General features: G+C 37.3%; 1 protein-coding gene across 1 annotated transcript in view; it reads left to right on the top strand.

Annotated features, from left to right (window-relative positions):
- c11.1 (maestro heat like repeat family protein c11.1) overlaps nucleotides 1-24,044 on the top strand; it is a 264,060-nt gene that overhangs the window by 120,955 nt on the left and 119,061 nt on the right. Inside the window, exons 12-13 of the mRNA XM_068228566.1 lie at nucleotides 4,739-4,918; nucleotides 19,613-19,893. Coding sequence (XP_068084667.1) covers nucleotides 4,739-4,918; nucleotides 19,613-19,893 — 461 coding nt within the window. The remainder of the gene's footprint in view (nucleotides 1-4,738; nucleotides 4,919-19,612; nucleotides 19,894-24,044) is intronic.

Here is a 24,044-nt window from a genome sequence, read left to right as displayed (position 1 = left end):
TGTTGCCCTGGCCCCCCCGATCATCAGACTTGTTGCCGATCGAAAATGTTGTGTGGGATATGGTGAAACGACGGGTGTGGCGCTGTGACCCAATGCCAACCACCAAAGATGAACTGTGGAATCAGGTGAATGCAGCATGGATGGCTATACTCCAGGATGCCATTTGCACCTTATACGCATCTTACGCATGGAATAAGTTATCAGAGCCCATGGAGGACCCAATGCCTACTAGGCAGCAGGACACATGCTGAACCTAGGTGACTGAATTGCTAATCATTTCTGCAGAACATACTAACGAACATGTCCTGTGAATATGAACTTACTATCTCTAGTCTTTCAAAGTGTTCTATTTTTAATGAACATGACTATAGTAGTCAAGGTCTTCTAATTGAGTGGAGTTGGCTGCGTGCTTTGGGTCGTGTAGTTGTTAGCTTGCACTTGGGAAATGGTGGGTTCAAACCTCGCTATTAGCCCTGAATATAATTTTTCATGGTTTTCCATTTTTATACCAGGTCACAATTGCTTCCTTCCCAGTCCTAGCCCTTTCCTATCTCACTGTTACTATAAAACCTGTCTAAGTTGGTGCTATATTAAACCACAAGTTTAAAAAAATGAATAGTACTATGAGTGATTTTCATGCAAGAATTGGAAAAAGTCAAACCGAAGGGTATGAAAAGGTAATGGAAAAGTGAAGGAAATATATGGAAGCTAATCTGTATGTACGTGAATAACCACTACCATTGAATGACCCCTGCACCCTAATTTTAGGAGAGGTAGTTTTGAACATTTTTGTGTGTTTGTATAGCTATGTTAAATATTTATATTGAAAACCGTATATATGGCACTACTGTGCAATGAATTATAAAATTATGAATCATTTTGTTGTATTGTATCCTTGGATGAATGGTCAGAACAGGGGCTTTCATTTTATTAGGTCTCTGGTTCGATTCCTGGTTAGGTTGGGGATTTTAATTGTGTATGGTTTATTTCTCTGGGTTGGGGACTGGGTGTTTGTGTTTAGCCAGACAACTAACCACTACAGAAGTGGGCAATAGTAAATACAGCGCTCCGCATAGGGTTGGCATCAGGAAGGGCATCTGGCCGTAAAACAGGGCCAGAGGGCCAGATCCACATGTTCATCACAGTTCGCATTTGCGACCCCACGAGGGTGTGGGAAAAGTGGTATAATTATTATTTTTATTAGCGTATGGTAACGTACACGAAACAATGTACATGAACAGTAAGCACAAAATATTATGTACATAATTACAAGATATACACATTATAACATTGAAAACAATCATGCAAGCAAAAGAGTTCAAAGAGTTAGATCTAAATTCTCTAGCCATCATATGGCCTCAACAGAAGTCACCACGAAGTCCTGGATGGATCCAAGGAATGCACTTCCAGTGCATCGGTGACAATATGGTCGATAGTCTGCTTAACTTTCCCACAGTCACAGGCTGGAGAAGATCTCATACCCCATTTAAACATCATCGATCCACATCTCCCGTGGTTAGTACAGACTCTGTTGAGGGCTACCCATGTCTTGCGGGGAAAATCAAAGCCAGCTGGAAGATTCTTATAATTGAAAAATGTCTGCCATTGAGTCAGAGCTATGCTGTTCTGCTCGTGTTACCAATCAGCTTTTGGATTGAAATCCCTCCTAACAGGTTCCTGTGCTGTTTGAATAGGAGGAGATCTTGATTTGAGGCGGCTGAATCTGACATTAACATCTTCATGGATGGGGAGATCAGGATTGGTTAGTATTTTGTTGTATTCTCTAACGAAGTTATTCAGTCTTCTACCGTAATTCTAGGAGGTTCTATGTGACTGAGCACCGGCAACCAGAAAAATAGATTTTACTGTGCCACTTAAGACACACATTGTTCCATTCAGGACCGTGCCCATCTTTTTAGCATGAGAGCTGTTGATCCAAACTGAAGAACAGTAACTCTGCTGTGGAAAGCACCAGCGCCATAGCTGAAGTACACAAATTAGATGCAGAAGCTCCCCATGTGGAGCCAACAAGTTTGTGGATGATGTTATTGCATGTCCTTAATTTAGCTGCTAGGTTGGTTAGATGTTTCCTGTACGATAGCGTTCGGTTGAGAGCAACTCCAAGATATTTGGGGTTGGCATTGTGAGGGAGAAGATTTCCATGAAGTGACACTTTTAAGGTGATATTCGCTTGCCGGTTATTTAAATGGAAGAAGCAGGTTTCTGTTTTACTAGGGTTTGGTTTCAAGCACCACGTTTTGAAGTATGTGCACAGAACTTCCCAGTCTGCATTTAAAGTTCTCTCTATCACATTAGCATCCACAAGCTGAATAATTATTGCCAGATCGTCGGCATAAGCAAATTGACAAGAGCTTGTGACAGTTATGTCTGCAATATACACGTTAAACAGTGATGGAGAGAGAACAGATCCTTGAGGTAGATCATTGTTAAGTACCTTTATTTTGCTGTGATTTGTATGCATGACTACCTGGATAACTTACTATTTGAGAGCATATTGTTAATCAGATGCGACATTTGACTACACTTTGTCAGGTTAAAGAACTTATACACAATACCTTCTCTCCACACTGTATCGTATGCAGCTGTTTGATCAATAAACATTGCTCCACTCTTTAATTTCTTTTCAAAACCTATCTCAATATGTATTGTCAGAGCAAGCACCTGATCTTCACAACTACGTTGAGGTCTAAAACCAGCGTGTTCGATAGGAATAATTTTAAAAATTAGAGGGTTTATTCTATTGTAGATAAGCTGTTCCAAGAGGTTAAAGCAGACACTCATTAAGGCAATTGGTCTAAAGCTTTCGACAGAATCCGTAGGTTTACCAGGTTTTAAGATAGCTAGTATCTTAGTTCATGTAAACTCTGAAGGGAGTTGACTTGTTTGGAGTATGTTTGAGAAAAACTGCACTAGCCAATTTGTTACATTCTTCCACAGTGCTTCAAAAATTCTGGGTGTATACCATCAAAACCCAGGGATTTTCCATTTTTCAATTCATTTAGGCCAAGCAAAAGCTCTTGCTCAGTAAAAGGAGCAGAAATGCTGGAAGAAGTAGTGTACTGCTTTCTGAAATGAAACAGTTCGTTTTTAATAAACATTTTGTGATATTTGTCGGGCTTGGATTTGCACAAACTGCCAATGCGACTGGCAATATGATTAGGTGAAACCTCTGGTTTCACCTTCGGACTGTGAGGTATTCTTCCTAGCTTCTTTAGAAGGCTCTAAGCTTTTCTACTGAAGTGTCTAAAGTCCAGTGTATCCATGGTTTCCTTCCATCTGTTTCGTCTAGCTTCATGTAGTTTATGAAGGAGCTTGTCAGCTACATCTTTTTCACCACTCCTCTGGAAATCCTAATCATGTACTTCACAAGCCTCATCCCAACCTGGAATAAACTCCTTTCTCACTCCACAGGGAATATGTCTTTTAGCACATGTTAGAACAGATTTCACAAACCTAGAGTAGTTACTAACCTCAGGAGGAATCCATCGTATGGTACTGTCAAGATCAGATGAATAGCTCTTCCAACTAGCTTTACTAATGTTCCAACGAGGGAGTGGTGAAGATCTTATAATAGGAATCTTTTTATCAGTTGTAGAAGAAGAAGAACAAAAAGAATTCCTCACATTGTAAACTTCATTAGTAGCCTTTACTCTAGCAGTAATTCAAAATGTACTGACATTTGGTCTGCTTTACCAATTTGCAAAAGTACATATTTTTCTGATGCAAACCTGTGGAATTTCACTATCCTTTCTTCATAATTGATTGGGAGTGTTGTGCAATGTTTGTTGCAGAGTCTCAAATAGCTTGGTCCAATCACCATTATCGAATACCTTGTCTAGATCTACGAACGCCATGTACGTGGGCTCGTCCTCAATCCGATCCTCTAAGATGAGACTTAAAGTCAGGATTGCTTCACATGTTCCTACATTTCTTCTGAAACCAAACTGATCTTCTCCCAACTTAGCTTCAACTTCTCTTTCCATTTGTCTGTAAATAATATATTTTAAAATTTTGCAAGCATGAGATACCAGACTAAAGGTGTGGAAGTTTTCACACTTGTCAGCACTTGCTTTCTTGGGATTCGGTATAACAGCATAAAAAAAAAAAAATAGGCAGCACAATTCCTGCATCATACATCTTACACACTAAATGAAATAACCTCGCAATGCCGGTTTCTCCTAAAGCAGTCAGTAATTCTGAGGGTATGTCATTAATTCCACTTGCCTTGTTCCTGTTTAAGTCTCTCAAAACTCTGTTGAATTTTGATCTCAAAATCAGGTCTCTCTTTTCATCAACATCAACAACCTATTGTTCCAGAACCTTTTCATCTACTTCTTTCCCTTGATATAATTGTTGAATGTATTCCTGCCATCTTTCTTCCTTGTCTTATTTCCATAGAAGTGCTTTCCCATTTCAGCTCTTAATATTCAAACACTGAGGTTTCCTTTTTTTTTTTCAAATGTTCATAAATCTAAAGTATCTTGGTTGGTATTGAATTACAATAAGTCCTGTTGGAAAAAATGAAGTTCTGAATCAACAGTAATACAAAGTTGAAGATTGATTTAAACCTTTATAATAATTATAAATTATTAAATGGCAGTAAGAGTGTGAGACATGTAATAAATAGTATTGATAGACTGATTGCAAGTTAATTTTTATTTAAGATTAACTTTTGTAAAGAATGCAGACTGAATTTGTTTTTCTTGTTATCTTGCAGAAGAAATTCCTGGGCCCTATTTGGTGCTGGGCAGGTGTTTGGCTCTACTTGGCTCACCAATAGATTCAAATAGAGGAATATATGTGCTGAACTTCATGAAGAAATATGCTCCAAATGTAAACAGACACCTGAAACCACTATGGGAGCAACGGATTCCAGAGTTGGTGGCACAGCTAGAAGGTATTTGTCTTCAGCTTTCTAATGAGTTTTTTTTATAACTATATACCAGTTCTATAACACTGTTATAATATCTTAAGAAGTGTGATAATAGAAGGGTTGTTCAATCAAAACAAAGACTGGTGTCTAGAAATTTGCACTCTGTGTATTGGTAAGCATAAACTATCGTGTGATTACAATTAAACTTTCCTGACTTAACCCACTCTAGACAGAAAACTATAGTACACATATCAGACTCTGTAGGAATAATGTCCAGATTATGGACTACAAGATAATTATAAATTATTAAATGTCAATGAGTGTGAGACATATAATAAGTAGTATTGATTAGCTCATTGAAAGTTCATTTTTAAGATTAATGTACGGATTCACCGTACCTGAAAGGCAGGGTTTATCAAAGGAATGTTCACACGTGCTGATCTGAAGAGAAGCATGTCAAGATAGGTAGCAAGCATACCCATGGAGATGCTGCATGCAGAGGTACAGTATGCTCTCCTGTGCTTTCAGACTGTCCTGGACAGTGGTGGACACCATTTCAAGCACACTTTATAGTCTGATGGATGATACAATCCATTACAACCAGTCATATTGCATGATTTGGCAACTCGTTACAAGTGCTTCATTGGTCTTACTTATGCATTATTACTTCTGTTCTGCATGTTCTAGGCAATGTTTGGATATTCATTTTCAGGTTCAAACAACTGCTGGTTTTTCACATAGCGACAGTTAAATAGGGAAAGGTTCCTTATAACCACAACAACAATGTTGACAGATAATCACCTCCACCATTCAGACACTTGCCTGAATACTGAACAAGTTTCTGTACACCCTGTACAGAGGAGAACATTGTGTTTAAAACTTGTACACAAACATCATGAGCTACTTGATCAGTGCTGGAACACGTGTTCTTTAGGGTGTTCTTCAACACATGATAGTCACAAGGGGAGAGATCTTGCATCTAAGGCACATGATCCAGAAGACCCCAATGAAAGCAGTGCCAAGTGCCCATTGTTGCGTCGGTAGCATGTGGGCGTGTGTTGTTGTGGAGCACAAACGTGTCTTGTAACAGTTTTCCTGGCCAAAGCACCTTCTTTACACAAGAACTGAATCACCTTCTATACACAAGAACTGAATCATGTCACTTTGTAGTCCGGATCATTGGCTGAATGGTCAGCGTACTGGCCTTCGGTTCAGAGGGTCCCGGATTCGATTCACAGCCGGGTCGGGGATTTTAACCTTAATTGGTTAATTCCAATGGCACGGGGGCTGGGTGTATGAGTTGTCTTCATCATCATTTCATCCTCATCGCGACGCACAGGTCACCTACGGGCGTCAAATAGAAAGACCTGCACCTGACGAGCTGAACCCTTCCTGGGATATCCCGGCACTTAAAGCCATACGACATTTCATTTCATGTCACTTCGTATTTGTTTAGAGTTAACCATTAAACACAAATGTTGCTTCCATTTTTTTCCTCTACTTCAGGTCTTTTAGACTGGCCACATTCTGAGCTGCTACTGTAAACACCAAGTGATGCAGTGCTGCCACCTCTTGGCTGCCCTGTCAGTTATTTGTAATGTTGCCAGTTCTGTCTATGTTTCAGTTGAACAACCCTTATAATTTTAAGGCATAACAAAATAATATAATTTCTAGACAAGGAAATGGAACATGGGCTATGAATACAATCATTATGGAATAGGACCTATCATGGCCAATCTTTGTTTGTGTGTTCGAAGTATAAATTTGTATAATCTTATAGCTCACCTGCTATTGGTTTTACATGACACTGACTCTATGGCGACAATAAGATAGGACAGGGCTAGGACTGGGTGAAAATGAGAAACCACAAAGAACTATCTTTAGGGCTGCCGACAAAAGGGTTTGAACCCACTATCTCCCGAATGCAACCTCACAGCTGCACGACCCTAACCGTATGGCCAACTCACTCAGTTTTTCTTGTTTTCCCAGGGTCAAGGTTTCATTACTATGCTCCACCGCTCAAACCGTGCGGGCAGCTCTATCAGTCCTATCTTGCTTCATCCTTCATTATGAGTTGGACATGAACAATGCTCTCCTCTGAGACTAGATGCCCTGTATTCTCTTCATCTTTTAGAGCTTTACTTCTTCAAAACTCCGCAAAGCAATCGTGAAGCAGCAGAGTCCCGAAAAGTTCCGCAAAATCTTTCCAGACATGCCTGTTCACTTTGTTGACTCTTAAAATCATGAGCTGTCATAGTAAAAAAAAAATGCTCTTTAGTCACCTCCATGTGACAACAGCAGACAATAATGGCTTTTATTCATTCATTCATTCATTCATTCATTCATTCATTCATTCTTTGTGTGGCTTTTAGTGCTTGGAGTGTCCGAGGACATGTTCAGCTCGCCTGGTGCAGGTCTTTGTATTTGATGCCCATCGGCAACCTGCGCGTCTGGATGTGGAGCGATGATGATGTGGTAGGGAGAGGGTGAAAGCCGGTGTCAGCACGTAGCCTACTCCTGTCGAACAACACCAGGGGGTCTGCACAAAGCTTATCTCTTAAACCTTGCCAAGTGGATAAGTTTTTGCTTGTAAGCGTAATTATTGTTTGTAAAAATAGTTTTTATTCTTAACACACATGAAAATGCAAATATGTAAGTACTATAAGGTTGATTAAGTCATTCATACCTGATTTCAGGGGGTCAGCTTGTAGGTATCCATATAATCTTGAAAGAATAAATTCTTAACTGATGGTTTTAGTACAAAAATTGCATAAGGGACAACACATAGTAGTCTCAGTTAAGATCACCAAACAACTGAGCTGTAATTCACTTTCTACCCTACTTCATAATTCACTATCACTACTGCTGTAAATATTGAACTAGCATATTCAATAAAAACACGTATAGTAACAATCTAACTAGTACCGGTAAGAACTGCTTCCTCATCGTCTGTGTCTGCTTTGTCATTTAGGTTATTTTTGCACTCACGTGCAACAATTTCACTTTCCTCGCTTTCCCACTCATTATCACTCATTTCTGGGTATTCATCACCACTATTTAATAATTGTGACTCTATTTCACTCTCGTTTTGAATATATTTCCGCGACATAACGCCTAGAAAAGGCAAAACACGAATTTTCACAATGTCAGCAAACTTATATGAAGTACACCAGCATGGAAAACACGCTTCGGAACAAACACATTCTTTTAATAAAATGGGAACAACTTATGGGTCCACCTTTTCAGTACAAAACATTGTTATAATGGTTGAATTACAACATTTTAATTTGTAATTAGGACTAGTTTCAACTCCAGTTTCTGCGTCATCTTCAGCCGAAAATTGAGAACAGACCTAGACACATATATAAATAACCATACAAGGCAATGCACTAGAACAATGTACCTCTATGTTTAAAATGGTTGAAATGGGTTAAGAGTTAAAATGAGTGGACATGAACTGGGAGATTTGACAATACTCAGTTAAAAATATTAACATTCATTCTATAACAACACATAACATTTTAAAATAGTTTTCTTATTGAAATCATTAAGAACTTAAAATAGTTCAAATTTCTGTCACAAAATGTTCAGTAGATTTTTTTCACTTATGAGTATGAGATTCTTCAATCCTGAGTTAAAAGCATGACATTCATTCTTATGACCAAACATAGCACTTTAAAAGTTGTTTTCTGCAAGTCTAATAGGAACTTGATGTTCCGGGTTCTACTTTGCGTTGCCAATTATTTAGAATAAGAAAGAGGCTTATGTCACTATTTTAAAAGTATGATGTGTGTCTTCTTTAGATGAAAGATCAGATGACTCCTTTTGGCTGAAATTACTGTATTAGAATAAGATGAGGTGTTCTTTTCCAAACTTGGGGGTTGTGCTGTAACTTGTGATTTGAAGTTTGTTAATGTTATGTATGTAAGGTGGATGCCATGTTTTGTGCTAGGGTCCTATAAGGAATACGTAGTTCAATATGGGACCTGAAGAAAAGAAGAAAAAAAAAAGAGAGGGGGGGGGTTTAGTAAATCAAATAAAAATAAATAAAATAAATAAAATAGAGCGTATACTCATAAGTGAAAAATACATCTATTGAACATTTGAACTCTTAAGTTCTTAATGATTTCAATAAGAAAACTACAGTATTTTAAAATGGAAGCAACATTTGTGTTTAATGGTTAAGTCCAAAAAAATACAAAGTGACATGATTCAGTTCTTATGTATAGAAGGTGATTCAGTTCTCGTATATAATAATTTTGCATGGCAATTTCTAGCCGGGTGCAGCCCTTGTAAGAATTAAGAGTCATCTTTAGTTCTGTTAAATGAATAACGTTGTCCAGCCTCGGTATATGTGGCCCACAACACAGTGCGTTCATTACAATACAAAGGTGAAACTAGCTGATTACAAATTTAAGGATATGTAAGCAGACCACATGACATTTCTGATAAGCAGGTTGGCTACCCAACTAATATTATAAGGAGTATAAGGTTTGAGGTGAAGCAGTACAAGACTTATTTCAAATAATGTGCACATTCCAGTTATTTCACTATATTACAGAAAAAATATGTGCAGAATATTTGCAGATATATATGTTATCTTTTGCACAGATGGATTACCTCTTAACTGCTTATTTGTAGTAAGTTAATCATTATAAGTTATGTAGTAGTCATATAGAAATGAACAGGTAAGCTCTGGATAGGGTGGTGTAAAGGTGTGCATCAAACCAATCTATGGACTGATGACCCAAACAAAAACATAAAATTTCAACAATTATTAGAAGAATGGACACAAGTTTTAACATAAAAGCTTTTACACTTCTTAAAAATATTAATCATTTCATAAAAATTAAATAAACATTTTAAAAAGTATGATTTGATAGAATCTGATAATGATCTTTTAAGAATGAAATATGTTGTTACACTTTTAATCACTTCTTTTTTAAGGATGTGATGATATTAAATGTTTTCTTTTTCTGGTATTCTTAAATTGTGTTTAATCCTAAATTAGTTTCAGTGGACTGAAGAGCTTTTAATTTTAAGACGCTTTTAGTGTTGGGTAGAATGTGTATGTGTCTCAATTGACAGGTAAAGGAGGAGGCTACCTGTTGCAAAAAAAAAAAAAAAATCTGAAATGTAGTTTTCATGAAATAGCGCTTCAAAGTAAGGCAAAATTTGTGGTAAAAATATGATGATGTCACATGCATATCCTGTTATAAGATGGCGCTGTGCTTGCGCGCTCAGCTGGAGGTTAGCTGTCATTGTGAATACATCTTGGTCACTTGTATAGAATAACAAATTTAATAAGTAATTCTATGAACCCAAAAACCCTGCGGCCATTACATTAGTGACAGCCTTCCGCCAACTTTTTGTGAGTAAGTTTTACTTGACGACATTGATATTGACCTGCAGAGCTGTTTCTCTATCATCAACTTTAATTTGCTTATCTATAATCAGTTCAGTGACCCCATGTTCAATGACATGATTAAGCATGCCTCACTACAAGCTACATTTCCAATTGAATGTGATTGCTCTGATTCTTCTGACAATGTTATCTGGGACACTGAAGATTAAAGATACTTAACTCACAGCTGCACAACTGTGTCATTAATCCAGTGTGCTTACTGTTGTTTACATTAGTGCATTTTTCTACATCAAGACACACAAACATATTTAACTATATGTAAAGACAGCTAATGTTAGTAGAATAATCATTATTTGTAGCCAAGTTTCCTGTTGTATTAATTATTTTACCATTATCTAGCTAGACTCATAAACATGTACTGTATACTTACTGCTATGGGCAGCTAGAATTGATACTATAATAATTGATTTCAGCTGAACTTTCCATCGTATTTGATTCTGTACCATTATCAGTCAAAAGGGGGTAACTGTAGAAGACAGGTGGCTAACGTTCTAAGGGGAAGGAGATTGCAGACTAAGAGCTCTATTCAGGATCTTAATTCAGGACAGGTGTCTGTGAGAAACTGGTACGAGCCACTCCAGGTAGAGCAACAGAGGGAAGATGAGCATCAGGTAACTGTTGCTGAGATGTGTGGAAGTAGGAGGAAGGGAAAAGGTAGGAAAGGGAAATATAGAGTAGAGGATAGGAAAAGACAGGTGGAACAGGGTCATGGGAGGGAGAAAAGGGAGAAGGAACTAGCTTCTGCAGCTATCAGGAAAGATAGGGCAGACCAGGAGGGGAGGGGATCAAAGGAGGTGGGTAGGGTTGAGGCTCTGGTCATGGGGGATTCCATCATTAGACAAGTGGGGAAAGTGTGTGGAGGAAAGGGAACCAGGGTAGAATGTTATCCAGGAATTAGGTTGAGGCAGATGCTGAGAAAAGTAGGAGGGGAAGGAGAAGGTGGTAGTGTTTCACGTTGGTACCAACAACGTAAGGCAAGCTAATATAAGTACCAACATAATTGGGGATGTGTGGGATCTGGTAAATGCAGCACAGGTGAAGTTTAAGAAAGTGGAGATTGTTATCAGTGGAATACTGTGTAGGAGGGATTCTGACTGGAGGGTGATCGGGGATTTAAATGAGACTATGGAGTGGGTATGTGGGAAACTGGGAGTGAAATTTCTAGACCCTAATGGGTGGGTAGGAGATAGGGATCTGCACTCAGATGGCCTTCACTTAAACCGCAGTGGTACGTATAAGTTAGGAAATTTGTTTAGAAGGGTAATAGGAAGGTACATTCAGGGGAACGGGGTTGTCTAGGGAGCGGTGATGAGGGTACTGAGATCTGGAAGACAAGTAGGGATGACATAAAAATGTTAGTGTTGAACTGTAGAAGTATTGTAAAGAAAGGAATATATATATATATTTACCAGATATTGTAATAGGAGTTGAATCATGGCTGAGAAATGATATAATGGATGCAGAAATTTTCTCACGGAACTGGAGTGTGTATCGTAAAGATAGGATTGGAATGGTGGGAGGGGGACTACTCATTCTGGTGAAATCAGAATTTTTTTTTTGCTAGTTGTTTTACGTCGCACCGACACAGATAGGTCTTACGGCGATGATGGGACAGGAAAGGGCTAGGAGTGGGAAGGAAGCGACCGTGGCCTTAATTAAGGTACAGCCCCAGCATTTGCCTGGTGTGAAAATGGGAAACCACGGAAAACCATTTTCAGGGCTGCCGACAGTGGGGTTCGAACCTACTATCTCCCGAATACTGGATACTGTCCGCACTTAAGCGACTGCAGCTATCGAGCTCGGTAAATCAGAATTTGTAAGCTACGAAAAAGTTAAAGCTGAGAAACATGAAATTCTGTGTGTAAGGCTCATTTCTAAAGATAAGAGGCAGCTTGATGTCTTTGGTGTGTACAGACCAGGAAAGAGTAGCGCTGACACGGATTCAGAATTATTTGATAAGTTAATCAGCTATGTGGGAAACGACATGAGAAGAAATGTGATTGTAGCGGAGATATTAATTTAGCAAATGTCATTTGGGAAGGAAATGCAAATGACAGAAAGCATGACCAACAAATGCCAAATAAGCTAATAAGGGAAGGACAGCTGATTCAGAAAGTGACGGAACCAACTAGAGGGAAAAATATCCTGGATGTGATGCTGATAAAACCAGATGAGCTGTATAGAGAAACCAAAGTAATAGATGGTATTAGTGATCACGAAGCTGTTTTTATTGTAGTTAAAAATAAATGTGATAGAAAGGAAGGTTTTAAAAGTAGGACTATTAGGCAGTACCATATGGCTGATAAAGCAGGCATAAGGCAGTTTTTAAAAAGTAATAATGATCTGTGGAAAATGGTAAATAAGAATGTAAACATATTCTAGGATGGGTTTATAGAAATTGTTGAGGAATGTGAAAACAGGTTTGTACCTTTAAAGGTGTTAAGGAATGATAAAGACCTACCTTATTATAATCAAGAAATAAAGAGACTAAGAAGGAAGTGCAGATTGGAAAGAAATGGTTGTGGAAGTAAGGAGAAATTGAAGGAACTTACTAGGAAATTGAACCTAGCAAAGAAGGCAGTTAAGGATAACATGATGGAAAACATAATTGGCAGTTATACAAATTTTAGTGAAAAATGGAAGGGTATGTATAGGTACTTTAAGGTAGAAACAGGTTCCAAGAAGGACATTCCAGGAATAATTAATGAACAAAGAGAGTGTGTATGTGAGGATCTTCAAAAGGCAGAAGTATTCAGTCAGCAGTATGTAAAGATTGTTGGTTGCAAGGGAAATGTCCAGATAGAGGAGGTGACTAATGCTAAAGTAGTATTAAAATTTACATATGATAACAATGATATTTACAATAAGATACAAAAGTTGAAAACTAGAAAAGCAGCTGAAATTGATAAGATTTCTGGGGATATACTAAAGACAATGGGTTGGGATATAGTACCATATCTGAAGTACTTATATGATTATTGTTTGGTTGAAGGAGCTATACCAAATGAATGGAGAGTTGCTATAGTAACCCCTGTGTATACAGGAAGGGGTGATAGACATAAAGCTGAAAATTACAGGCCAGTAAGTTTGACATGCGTTGCATGTAAGCTTTGGGAAGGCATTCTTTCCGATTACATTAGGCATGTTTGTGGAATTAATAACTGGTTCGATAGAAGGCAATTCGGTTTTAGGAAAGGTTATTCCACTGAAGCTCAACTTGTAGGATTCCAGCAAGATATAGCAGATATTTTGGATTCTGGAAGTCATATGGACTGTATTGCGATTGACCTATCTAAAGAATTTGATAGGGTGGATCATGGGAGACTACTGGCAAAAATGAGTGCAATTGGACTAGACAAAAGAGTAACTGAATGGGTTGCTATATTTCTAGAAAATAGAATTAGAGTAGACGAAGCTTTATCTGACCCTGTAATAATTAAGAGGGGAATTCCTCAAGGCAGTATTATTGGACCTTTATGTTTTCTTATATATATAAAGATTTGAATAAAGGAGTGGAATCAGAGGTAAGGCTTTTTGCGGATGATGTTATTCTCTATAGAGTAATAAATAAGTTACAAGATTGTGAGCAACTGCAAAATTACCTTGATAATGTTGTGAGATGGACAGTAGGCAATGGTATGATGATAAACGGGATTAAAAGTCAGGTTTGAGTTTCACAAATAGGAAAAGTCCTCTCAGTTTTAATTACGGCGTTGATGGGATGAAAGTTCATTTTGCGGATCATTGTAAGTATCTGGGTGTTAATATAAGAAAAGATCTTCATTGGGGTAATCACATAAATGGGATTGTAAATAAAAGATACAGATCTCTGCACATGGTTGTGAGGGTGTTTAGGGGTTGTAGCAAGGATGTAAAGTTGAGGGCTTACAAGTCTCTGGTAAGACCCCAACTAGAGTATGGTTCCAGTGTATGGGACCCTCATCAGGATTACTTGATTCAAAAACTGGAAAAAAATCCAAAGAAAAGCAGCTTGATTTGTTCTGGGTGATTTCCGACAAAAGAGTAGCGTTACAAAAATGTTGCAAAGTTTGGGCTGGGAAGAACTGGGAGGAAGGAAACGAGCTGCTCGACTGAGTGGTATGTTCCAAGCTGTTAGCGGAGAAATGGTGTGGAATGCCATTAGTAGACGAATAAGTTTGAGTGGCGTTTATAAAAGTAGGAAAGATCACAATATGAAGATAAAGTTGGAATACAAGAGGACAAATTGGGGCAAATATTCATTTATAGGAAGAGGAGTTAGGGATTGGAATAACTTACCAAGGGCGATATTCAATAAATTTCCAATGTCATTGAAATAATTTAAGAAAAGGCTATGAAAACAACTTAAAGGGAATCTGCCACCTGGGCGACTGCCCTAACTGCAGATCAGTATTGATTGTTGGCACTTCACGAATGTTCCCTGTAAGTGACAGATATGAGCAATTTATTATTTTAACCTTGATGGTTCAATGTTGTCCATATTGACTTACATTCAATATATGAAACACTTCTTCCTTGTCAGTAGGCCTACTTCACATTTTATTACCTTAACTCCTGTACATTTTTTGAGAGCTCAACTGCTCTTTTTCTCTGCGGTGCAAAACATCACAAAATTCTTGGACTTGACACATTTGTACAGTGCAGTCATCAGGAAAACAAATTATACATGAATCTTGGAATCGTTAAAATATCTCCTTTTTGTTTAAAATGTTCACCTGTACTTAACATGTCATAGAATAATTTTCAAATCATAAAATGAATAAAACTTAATACGTTAGTCACTGTATACTAAAATTTGAAATGCTCTGTTCTTGAAAACTTCTCCTTTCCTTAAATTCTTATTTACACTGCTAAAATTCTAAGCCTTTTCATAAAAATCAGAATTTCTCCTCTTAATCTCATCCGACCTTGCGAGCCATTTTTTAACCATCAAGTTCCTTTAAAATAAACGAGAATTTAACAGATACAGAATTTAACACAAAAGAAATGGCAATATTAGAAATAGGGCCTAAGCATAATTGGATGAAAATTTGTATTAGTAATAAGAAGGAAATGGTGGAGATAATAGCAGAAGTAGAACAGGTCAAATCCAAAGTGGATTTTAAGGAACAAGAAGTTACAAGGCATGAAGAGGGAAAACAATTGTCTAAGATAATAGAGTACAAAGATAAAGAAGCAATCATAATAAATAAAAAAATTAAAGGATTGAAACAGAAAATTGAAAGCAACAATATTACAGTAACCAAAGCGGATAAAGGTAATTCAATTGTTCTAATGAATAAACAAGAATATATTGGTATAACAGGGGAGTTTCTAAAGAATGACAACTTCACTTTAATTAAGAAAGATCTGACGAACATAGTTCAGAAGTATTTCAAAAAGATGTTGAAAGAAGTAGGATTTGTTTTAGACTCCAAGGACACAAAGAGTCTAATAAATATGAACCCGGGAATGCCCACTATGAGGGCATTTCCCACCCAAAATCCGTAAGCAAGAAATTCTCATAAGGCCGATAGTAAACTATAGAAATAGCCCAACGTACGGTTTGGCCAAATTTATACAGGTATTCTTAAGGAAGCATTTTAAATTCACAACCGAGGTAATAGTCAGTAATACAAGCGATTTCTGTAACAGAACTAAGAATATTGAAATGAAGGAAAATTGCTCAATTCATTGTTAGAAGGAATTTAACAGAACATAGCGGGTTAAGTAAAATAGAGATTGAAGAATTTATCATGATGTTAGCATATACATTAGAGAACAATTATTTTTGGTTTAACAATAAAATATACAAACAGAAGAAGGGGTTGGCTATGGGTTCTCCTGTGTTGGGTATTCTGGCAAATATTTACATGGACTATTCAGAATCAAATAAGATAATTCAGAAAATTAAAGATTAATCAAATGGGTAAGATACGTGGATGATGTTTTCATTATTGTAGATGAACTAGAAATAGGTCCAGTAGAAGTATTAAGAAGGGTGAACAAAATAGACAAAGATATCAAATTTACAGTGGAGCCAGAGGAGGACGGTCACTGAAGTACTTAGACGTCAAAATAACAAGAAATAATAGGGAATTAAGAGTACCAGGTTTTCAGAAAAGAAACGACTACATGTACTATTATTAGGAATGACTCCAACCATCCAGGGAAGCAGAAGAAGGCAGCATTTTAAAGTATGATTAGTAGGGCCCTTAAATTCCCCTTTAAAAGACAAGCTTTCAAAAAAGAAATGAATACAACATATGAGGTTGCGAATAGAAACAGATGTTCGAAGAAATATGTAGACAAAATAAAGAGCAAGTTAGTAAATAAACACAGATCAACTTTGGAAAAAGAAAATAAAGAAAGGAAGAATGTGGTGATAATAACATTCCACAACAGACACTCATATGGAATAAAAAAGATTTTTATCAAAAAGGGCATTGACATTGTGTTTAAGAAAATTTGATTCGATTCCCATAAACGTAATAGGTCCAATAAGTTCAACAAATCGGGAGTATATTGCATCAGTGCCAAAGTTATGGCAAGCAGGTAGGAGTTTGGAGACAATATTTTTTTTTTTTTTTCTAAATGCTATTTATTCAGGGTGTCGACCTAGAAAGATCTTTTGCCCCTACTGTGCACCATATGTGATGAGCCTGCGTGTATTTCGAAATTGCAGATGTGTAAAGTGTTGTATGTGAGGAAAGGAACTTTAAGGACGACACAAACACCCAGTCTCCAGGCCAGGGATATTAATCATTTACAATTAAAAACCCTTGACTCGGCCGGGAATCAAACCCGGGGCCGCCAGGTGACAGGCGGAGGTGTTGCCCCCTACACCGCGGGGCCGGATTTGGAGACGATATTCAAGGAGCACATGAATGCAGTAAGAGACACAAAGTTCTCAGCAATTGGCGAACACATGGAGGAGTATAGTCATGATTTTACAGAAATAGATAAATACATGGAAATATTGCACATGACAACGAAAGGAAAATAATAATAATTATTTCTGTTTGCTTTATGTCGCACCGACGCAGACAGATCTTATGGTGACGATGGGATAGGAAAGGCCTAGGAGTGGGAAGGAAGCGACCATGGCCTTAATTAATGTACAGCCCCAGCATTTGCCCGATGTGAAAATGGGAAACCACAGAAAACCATCTTCAGGGCTGCCGACAGTGGGATTCGGACCCATTATCTCCCGGATGCAAGCTCACAGCTGCGTGACTCTAACTGCACGGCCAACTCGCCCAGTGAAAGGAAAATTAATGGCCGCTCTAGAGAAAATATGTATATATGTAGACCAGAGAAGCAATAATGACAATAATTTAAATGAACCACTGAATGAAGAAAATGCGATGTACAAATTAGCATACAATCATATAAGGAAAAAGGAGAGAAAGAGAGAGCGAAAGAAATAGTTCCGGTCGTTGACACGCTTCTTCTGCTCTTCCCTACATTACGTAACCGGCAGCATAGCGACCAAGTAGCAGCTGTCCTTGTAAGATCAATGGCAGCAAGCACAGGAGCAAGGACATGTTTGTTTGGTTCAGACAAGTGTAATTTTGTTCAAATTTTGACAAATTTGGTTCCAGCTGAAACTAAAGTAAGTAATAAAAAAAAAAATTTCACTAGTCATCCAAGTTGTCATCTTTTTCATTAAAAAATGTCTCTAAAATTGTTTTGATTGTCGTTTATTTTAAAGGAACTTGATGGTTAAAAATGGCTCGCGTGGTTGGATGAGATTAAGAGGAGAAGTTCCAATTTATATGAGGAGTCTCAGAACTTTATAGCAGTGTAAATGAGGATTTAAGAAAAGAAGTTTTCAAGAACAGAGCAGAGAGCATTTCGAATTTTAGTACATAGCAACTAAATAAGTTTTATTTATGATTTGAAAATTATTCTATTTTTAAAGTTTTTACCAAATGACATAGTAAGTATAAGTGAACATTTTAGAGAAGAAAGAGATATTTTAATGATTTCAAGATTTATGTATAATTTGTTTAACTGATGACGGTACTGTACAAATGTGTCAAGTCCAAGAATTTGGTGATGTTTTGCTCTGCTGAAGAAGAGAGCAGTTGAGCTCTCGAAACTTGTACGGGAGGTAATATAATAAAACGTGAAGTATTGACAAGGCGAAAAAGTGTTTCATAGATTAGATATGAGCATTGTTAATAACAACAATCCCAGCACAGCCAGTTTATCTGATGAATGGTGTGAAAGTGTTGCTCTTAGGTTTGGTCAGTGTATTTGCACTTTAGTGGGCTTGACAGGCTGATGTGTAACAGCACATTCTGGTTCCGTAAGAAATTGCCTCACTCTTCATTTCCTTTCTACATCTCCTTAATACTACCTAGGCTACCTATAGTAGCTGTTTGCATATCTGATCTCTACACTCTTACCTCCGAAAGAGGGAAGATCTCCAACCCCCGCAATGTGTTCTTGTGGTACTGACTTCACTTTGTGGCCCACATCCTCACAGAGTGCGCCAATCTCTGTGGCCTAAGATGGAACCTCGGCTTGCAGGAGACACTCAAATTCATACTAGCGGATGTTGTAAATACTGCTGATCTTGTCATTCGCTTTATGTGTGAGTGTGGATTAATCAACGGCATATAAATTACAAATGTTCTGTTACTTGGAGAACCCCTTTTGATGCGTTTGTCACTTTTTTGGCTTAATAAAGTCATTTTATATTTTAAATAATTTTCAAATTGCTGTGTTTGATAAATAGATTTATTTTCATTTTTGTCTCCAGTTAATTTGTTTAGAGAGGATGATTGTCTAATTATCCACCACTGCCGCCACCACTACCACTGTTAGCCTTTGAGCTGAGGATTTAACAACATCAACATTTGGTGGTGTTGGTGGTGGTGGTGGTGATTACTGTTTTAAGAGGAAGTACAACTGGGCAACCATCCTCAACAACATCAACAGTAAAATATTGTCAGAAATAACTCAAAGGAAAAATCAGAAAATATCAATATACGTATGTATATATATATATATATATATATATATATATATATAGAATAAGTGGTGTTATTCAGTGTGAACATGAAAAGTGGCTGATGATCTGGAGGTTAGGCCCCTTTAAACAAGCATCATCATCATCATCATCATCATCAGGAAGGTGAAAAGAAATGTGTGTGTACTTTCACATTCTATGATGCGAGTGTCTGTGACACTTTTGTCCCATAAAGTTGCATTTCATTTCAATGTGATGAAGACAAGCATTAAAAAGATCAGATGTAAAGTTGCCATACTTCATGTATTTGATATAATAATATTTATGTCTGTAGGCTACAGCCAAGATGACTGGCAGGACCAAGTGTGGGAAGACCTGGTGCTGGAGTTTGTATCTGCTACCCTGAGCGAGGTGGATGAGGAGAAGTGGACTCTGGGACTGGGTGTCAAACTCATGGAGCAATTGCCTCTGTATGTGGCATATCCTCTGGAAAGGGGCATGCTTTACAAGTGTTTAGCTATCATAGTCTGCCATACAACAGATAAGCAGTTTGTCAACCACCAACTGGAGGCTATGCTGAGTTCAATGCGCCAACATTCTGCCAATGACAGCAAGGTACTTCTTTGTTGTTATTATTAGATTATGTCTATTGGTTATTCTGTCCATTTGGTTTATGAAGATGCAGCTTGATTTTCAAAATATGGACGTTCAGTAAAGATTCATTCTCTTTATTTCTTCCTCTTTTTTTTATTTTTTTTAACATTGTGAAAGATAATGGAAAAATGATGTGAATTTCAGTTTTAAATTTAAATTAGAAGTGCAAAAGTAGATAATAGATACCATAAGTTGTTATAATTATTCAAAAATGCTACAAATACACAAAGGATAATTTAAAAATCATATTAATTTAAGACAGAATAGGTATAACAATACAACACAGCAGTAAAACAAGGAGGTCTGTATGGCTTGCAGTGTCTCATATTGTATAATTAAGGATATTTGCAAGAACTCAAGGGAAAGGAAAGGAAAATCCTGAGAAAAATTCTAGGACCACAGGAAACTACAGTCAGGTCATAAAAGAAAAGGAAAAATGGGGACCTCTATAAGTACATTGAAAAGATCTTCAGTCAGTCAAATCAATCCAGTCAATAAATCACTCCATCATCATTGATTTGGATATTGGTCTGTTGTTCAGGTTGCAAATTCCCTATCTGTTGTTTACCTAGTATTTTCTTAAGTGATTTTAAAGAACTTGGGAAATTATATCAAACATTTTCCTTCATAAATTATTCCAATCCCTAATTCCTTTTCCTATGCATGAAAGATTACCCAATTTTTCATCTTGATTTCCAACTTTATCTTCATTTTATGATCTCTCCTACAATAAAGCTCCACTCAAGCTTATTCATCTAGTGATGCTCCACGCCATCTCCCCACTGACAGCTCGGAACATACCCAGTCGAACAGCTTATCTCCGTACTCCTAAGTCTTCCCAGCCCAAAGTTTGCAACATTTTGATAACAGAAATCACCTGGAACAAATTGTGCTGCTTTCCTTGGGATATTTTCCAGTTCTCATATCAAGTAATCCTTGTGTGGGCCCCATACACTGGACCCATACTCTGATTGGGGTCTTACCAGAAACTTACACGCCCTCTCCTTTACATCCTTACTACAACCCCTAAATTCTCTCATAATCATATGAAGAGATCTGTAACCTTTGGTTACAGCCTTGTTAATGTGATTACCCCATTGAAGATCTTTCCTTATATTAACACCTAGGTAATTACAGTTCTCCCTATGAGGTGCTATCACACCATCAACACAATAATTACCGTAAATTGAGAGGATTTCCCTCTTAGTTAAAACTTAGTTCTAATTATCCAATCTCTAAAATTTGGAGAATTTCCTGATGGTGAGATAACTAGGGATAAGACCAAAATATTACAAGTGTCCCAAAGGCACTTTGAAATTTTACTGAACTGTGATGGAAATGTCAATCCCTTAGACAATGAACCTTATGATTTTGGTAGCACAAATACCAATAATTTGACATGGTTGGAAGTGGAGACAGCAGTATCTAAACTAAAAAACAAGAAGTCAATTGGATCAGATGAATTTAGTGCTGAGATGATCAAAGCACTTGGAAAGGTTGGACAACAGTGGATGCACAGAGTACTGAAGAAAATTTGGAAAGAGAATGTAATACCCAGTAATTGAAAGCAGGGAGTTGTCACACCATTGCTGAAAAAAGGTGAAAGGAAGAAATGTACCAACTACAGAGATGTAACTCTACTGTCATATAGCCTCAAAATCTACGAATCCATCCTTGAGAGCAGGGTTTGAAAATATGTTGAATCTATACTTGAGGAGGAAAAACATGGATTTAGACCTCATAGATCAACTATAGACCTCATTTTTGCCACCAAAATTGCTCCATTAGAAGTAATGGGAGAAAGGTAAAACTGTTTTTCTGGACATTGAAAAAGCATATGACCATGTACCATGCAGGCATATATGGGAGTATTTGAGATATAAGAAGGTACATATGACATCATAGCACGAGTACAACGATTATATAATGAAACCAAAAGTTGTGCCAAGGTCCAGCAGAATGGAAGGTCAGGTGGTTCAAAACGAAGAATGGAGTCCAGCAAGGAAGTTGTCTTTCACTATTCCTCTTCTGAGTCATAATGGGTGAAGTTTTAAAAACAGTTAAAAGAAAGGATCCAACAACTAATGCCCTAAATTTTGCTGATGATGTAATGGTATGGGGTGACATGGAAGCAGAAGTACAAACTAGACTAGTTCTTTGACATGAAGCTTTTGCCTGAGGTCTTAAAATCAGCAAAATCAAGATAGTTGGCTTGGTGATGAGTAGAAACCTTCCAATTGTTCATCTAAAAATTGGAGATGAGGTGGATATTGTAGACAACGTCCAGTACTTAGGTAGTGTTCTGTCCTTAGACAATACCATACATCAAAAGATTAGCAATAGAATGCAGAAAGCTTCCACATTCTATCACATCAAATACTTTGGGATGAAACATTTCCGTTAATTTCCAAGATCAGCTTTTATAAAATATGTCTGGTACCTTTATTGACGTACAGTCTGGAAGCAGCAACACTTACTGGATCAACAATGAGTCGCCTTCAGGCAACAGAAATGAAGTTCCTCCATTCTTGTCTGCAAAAATATAAAAATGGATAGAATAAGGAATGTGGATATCCGACAACAGCTTGGATTGGAAAGAAGCTAGCTGGAGAGCCTTGAAGTGAAAAGATTGCAACGGTATGGTCACATGAAAAGAAAGGATCCCCACAGGACTCCTCAAGCATACCTTGACTGCAGTCCTTGGGTATTACATTCTCTTTCCAAATTTTCTTCAGTACTCTGTGCATCCACTGTTGTCAAGATACAATAAATTCTCAGCAATAGGGCAACACATGCAAGACATAAAACATCATTTCACTACATTAGACCAAGACATTGAAATTATCAGTACCCTAAACTAAGGCCCTCTTCTTGATATCACTGAAAATTGTTTAATACACTTTGATCAATATTTTAATCCTAACCAAAACCTTAACAATTTGTCTGAAAAACCGAACATTCTTTTTGACTTCCTTATTTTAGTTTTCAAAAGCTTCAAGTTGACCAGTAGGCGTTCAATCTTCCACGTAATACACAACACCTTCTCACGCTACTTGCTCTTACCACAACACCCCCCTGACCCACCTTAAACTACTCCCCTTACTCCCTTACCCCCTCCTATCCCCTACCTATATTCAATTTTCGGTTCTTACTTCCTCTTGTACTTCATGACAAGGCTAAATTAAATAATACTTAACTTACCATTTTCACTTTTCTATTTCTTATTTTTAATTTCTTTTCTTTTCCTTAGATCTCAAAAAATCCATATCAGTACTAATAGTCTCATATTCTAAGAGTTTTTATATATACCACTATCCACCTTTTGAAGTACTAAAACAAAATTATATCATTTGTTACCTAGCAACAAAAATTTTATTCCTTGAATAACAACAATTGTGAACTATACTGCATCTTTTTAACCTCTAGAGCAACAAGAGTGCTCAAAAACCTCTACATGTACTTCTATTTTTAATTCAAGAAAAGTGTCACAAGTGTTACAATTGTGTTAACTTCTTGCCATTTTTGTGTAGGCTGATGATGACATGGACAGATGTCGAAACCGGTCCCTTAATAAATTAAATATGTTGCTACATTGATTTGTGCAATAGTGTTATTGTATTGAAAAGGTGGAACAATTTTCTCTTTTTAGCATTGTAACTATTAGTTCAATACGGATCAGTGATGAAGTTTTTAACTTTAAATCCTGGAAAGAGACCAAGAAGAACAACTCGTGATGTATGGGAGAAGCAGATTTTCAAGGATCTTGAAATCAGAGATCGCATGTATGAACAACATCTGTGGATGGACAGGACAAACTGGAGGAGGCTCATACATAACTGCACCTGGTTTGCTGGTGCAAAGAAATGATGATGATGATGATGTACAGTGGAACCTTGATTCTCCCTTTTTAGAGGGACCACGAATAAAAAACATACAACACAGGAAAACGGAAAATCTGGGAACGAATAACCATCAATAATTTTGCTAAACATAAAAAAAGTGTATATGCAATACTTATAATCTTACAAACACCCCTAAACCAAACCAAACTACAGCCCACCGAGCTCGATAGCTGCAGTCGCTTAAGTGCGGCCAGTATCCAGTATTCGGGA

The sequence above is a fragment of the Anabrus simplex genome, chromosome 7 (genome assembly GCF_040414725.1).
Source record: "Anabrus simplex isolate iqAnaSimp1 chromosome 7, ASM4041472v1, whole genome shotgun sequence".
NCBI classification, from domain to species: Eukaryota; Metazoa; Arthropoda; class Insecta; order Orthoptera; family Tettigoniidae; genus Anabrus; species Anabrus simplex.
This window is presented reverse-complemented; position numbering and strand designations above follow the sequence as displayed.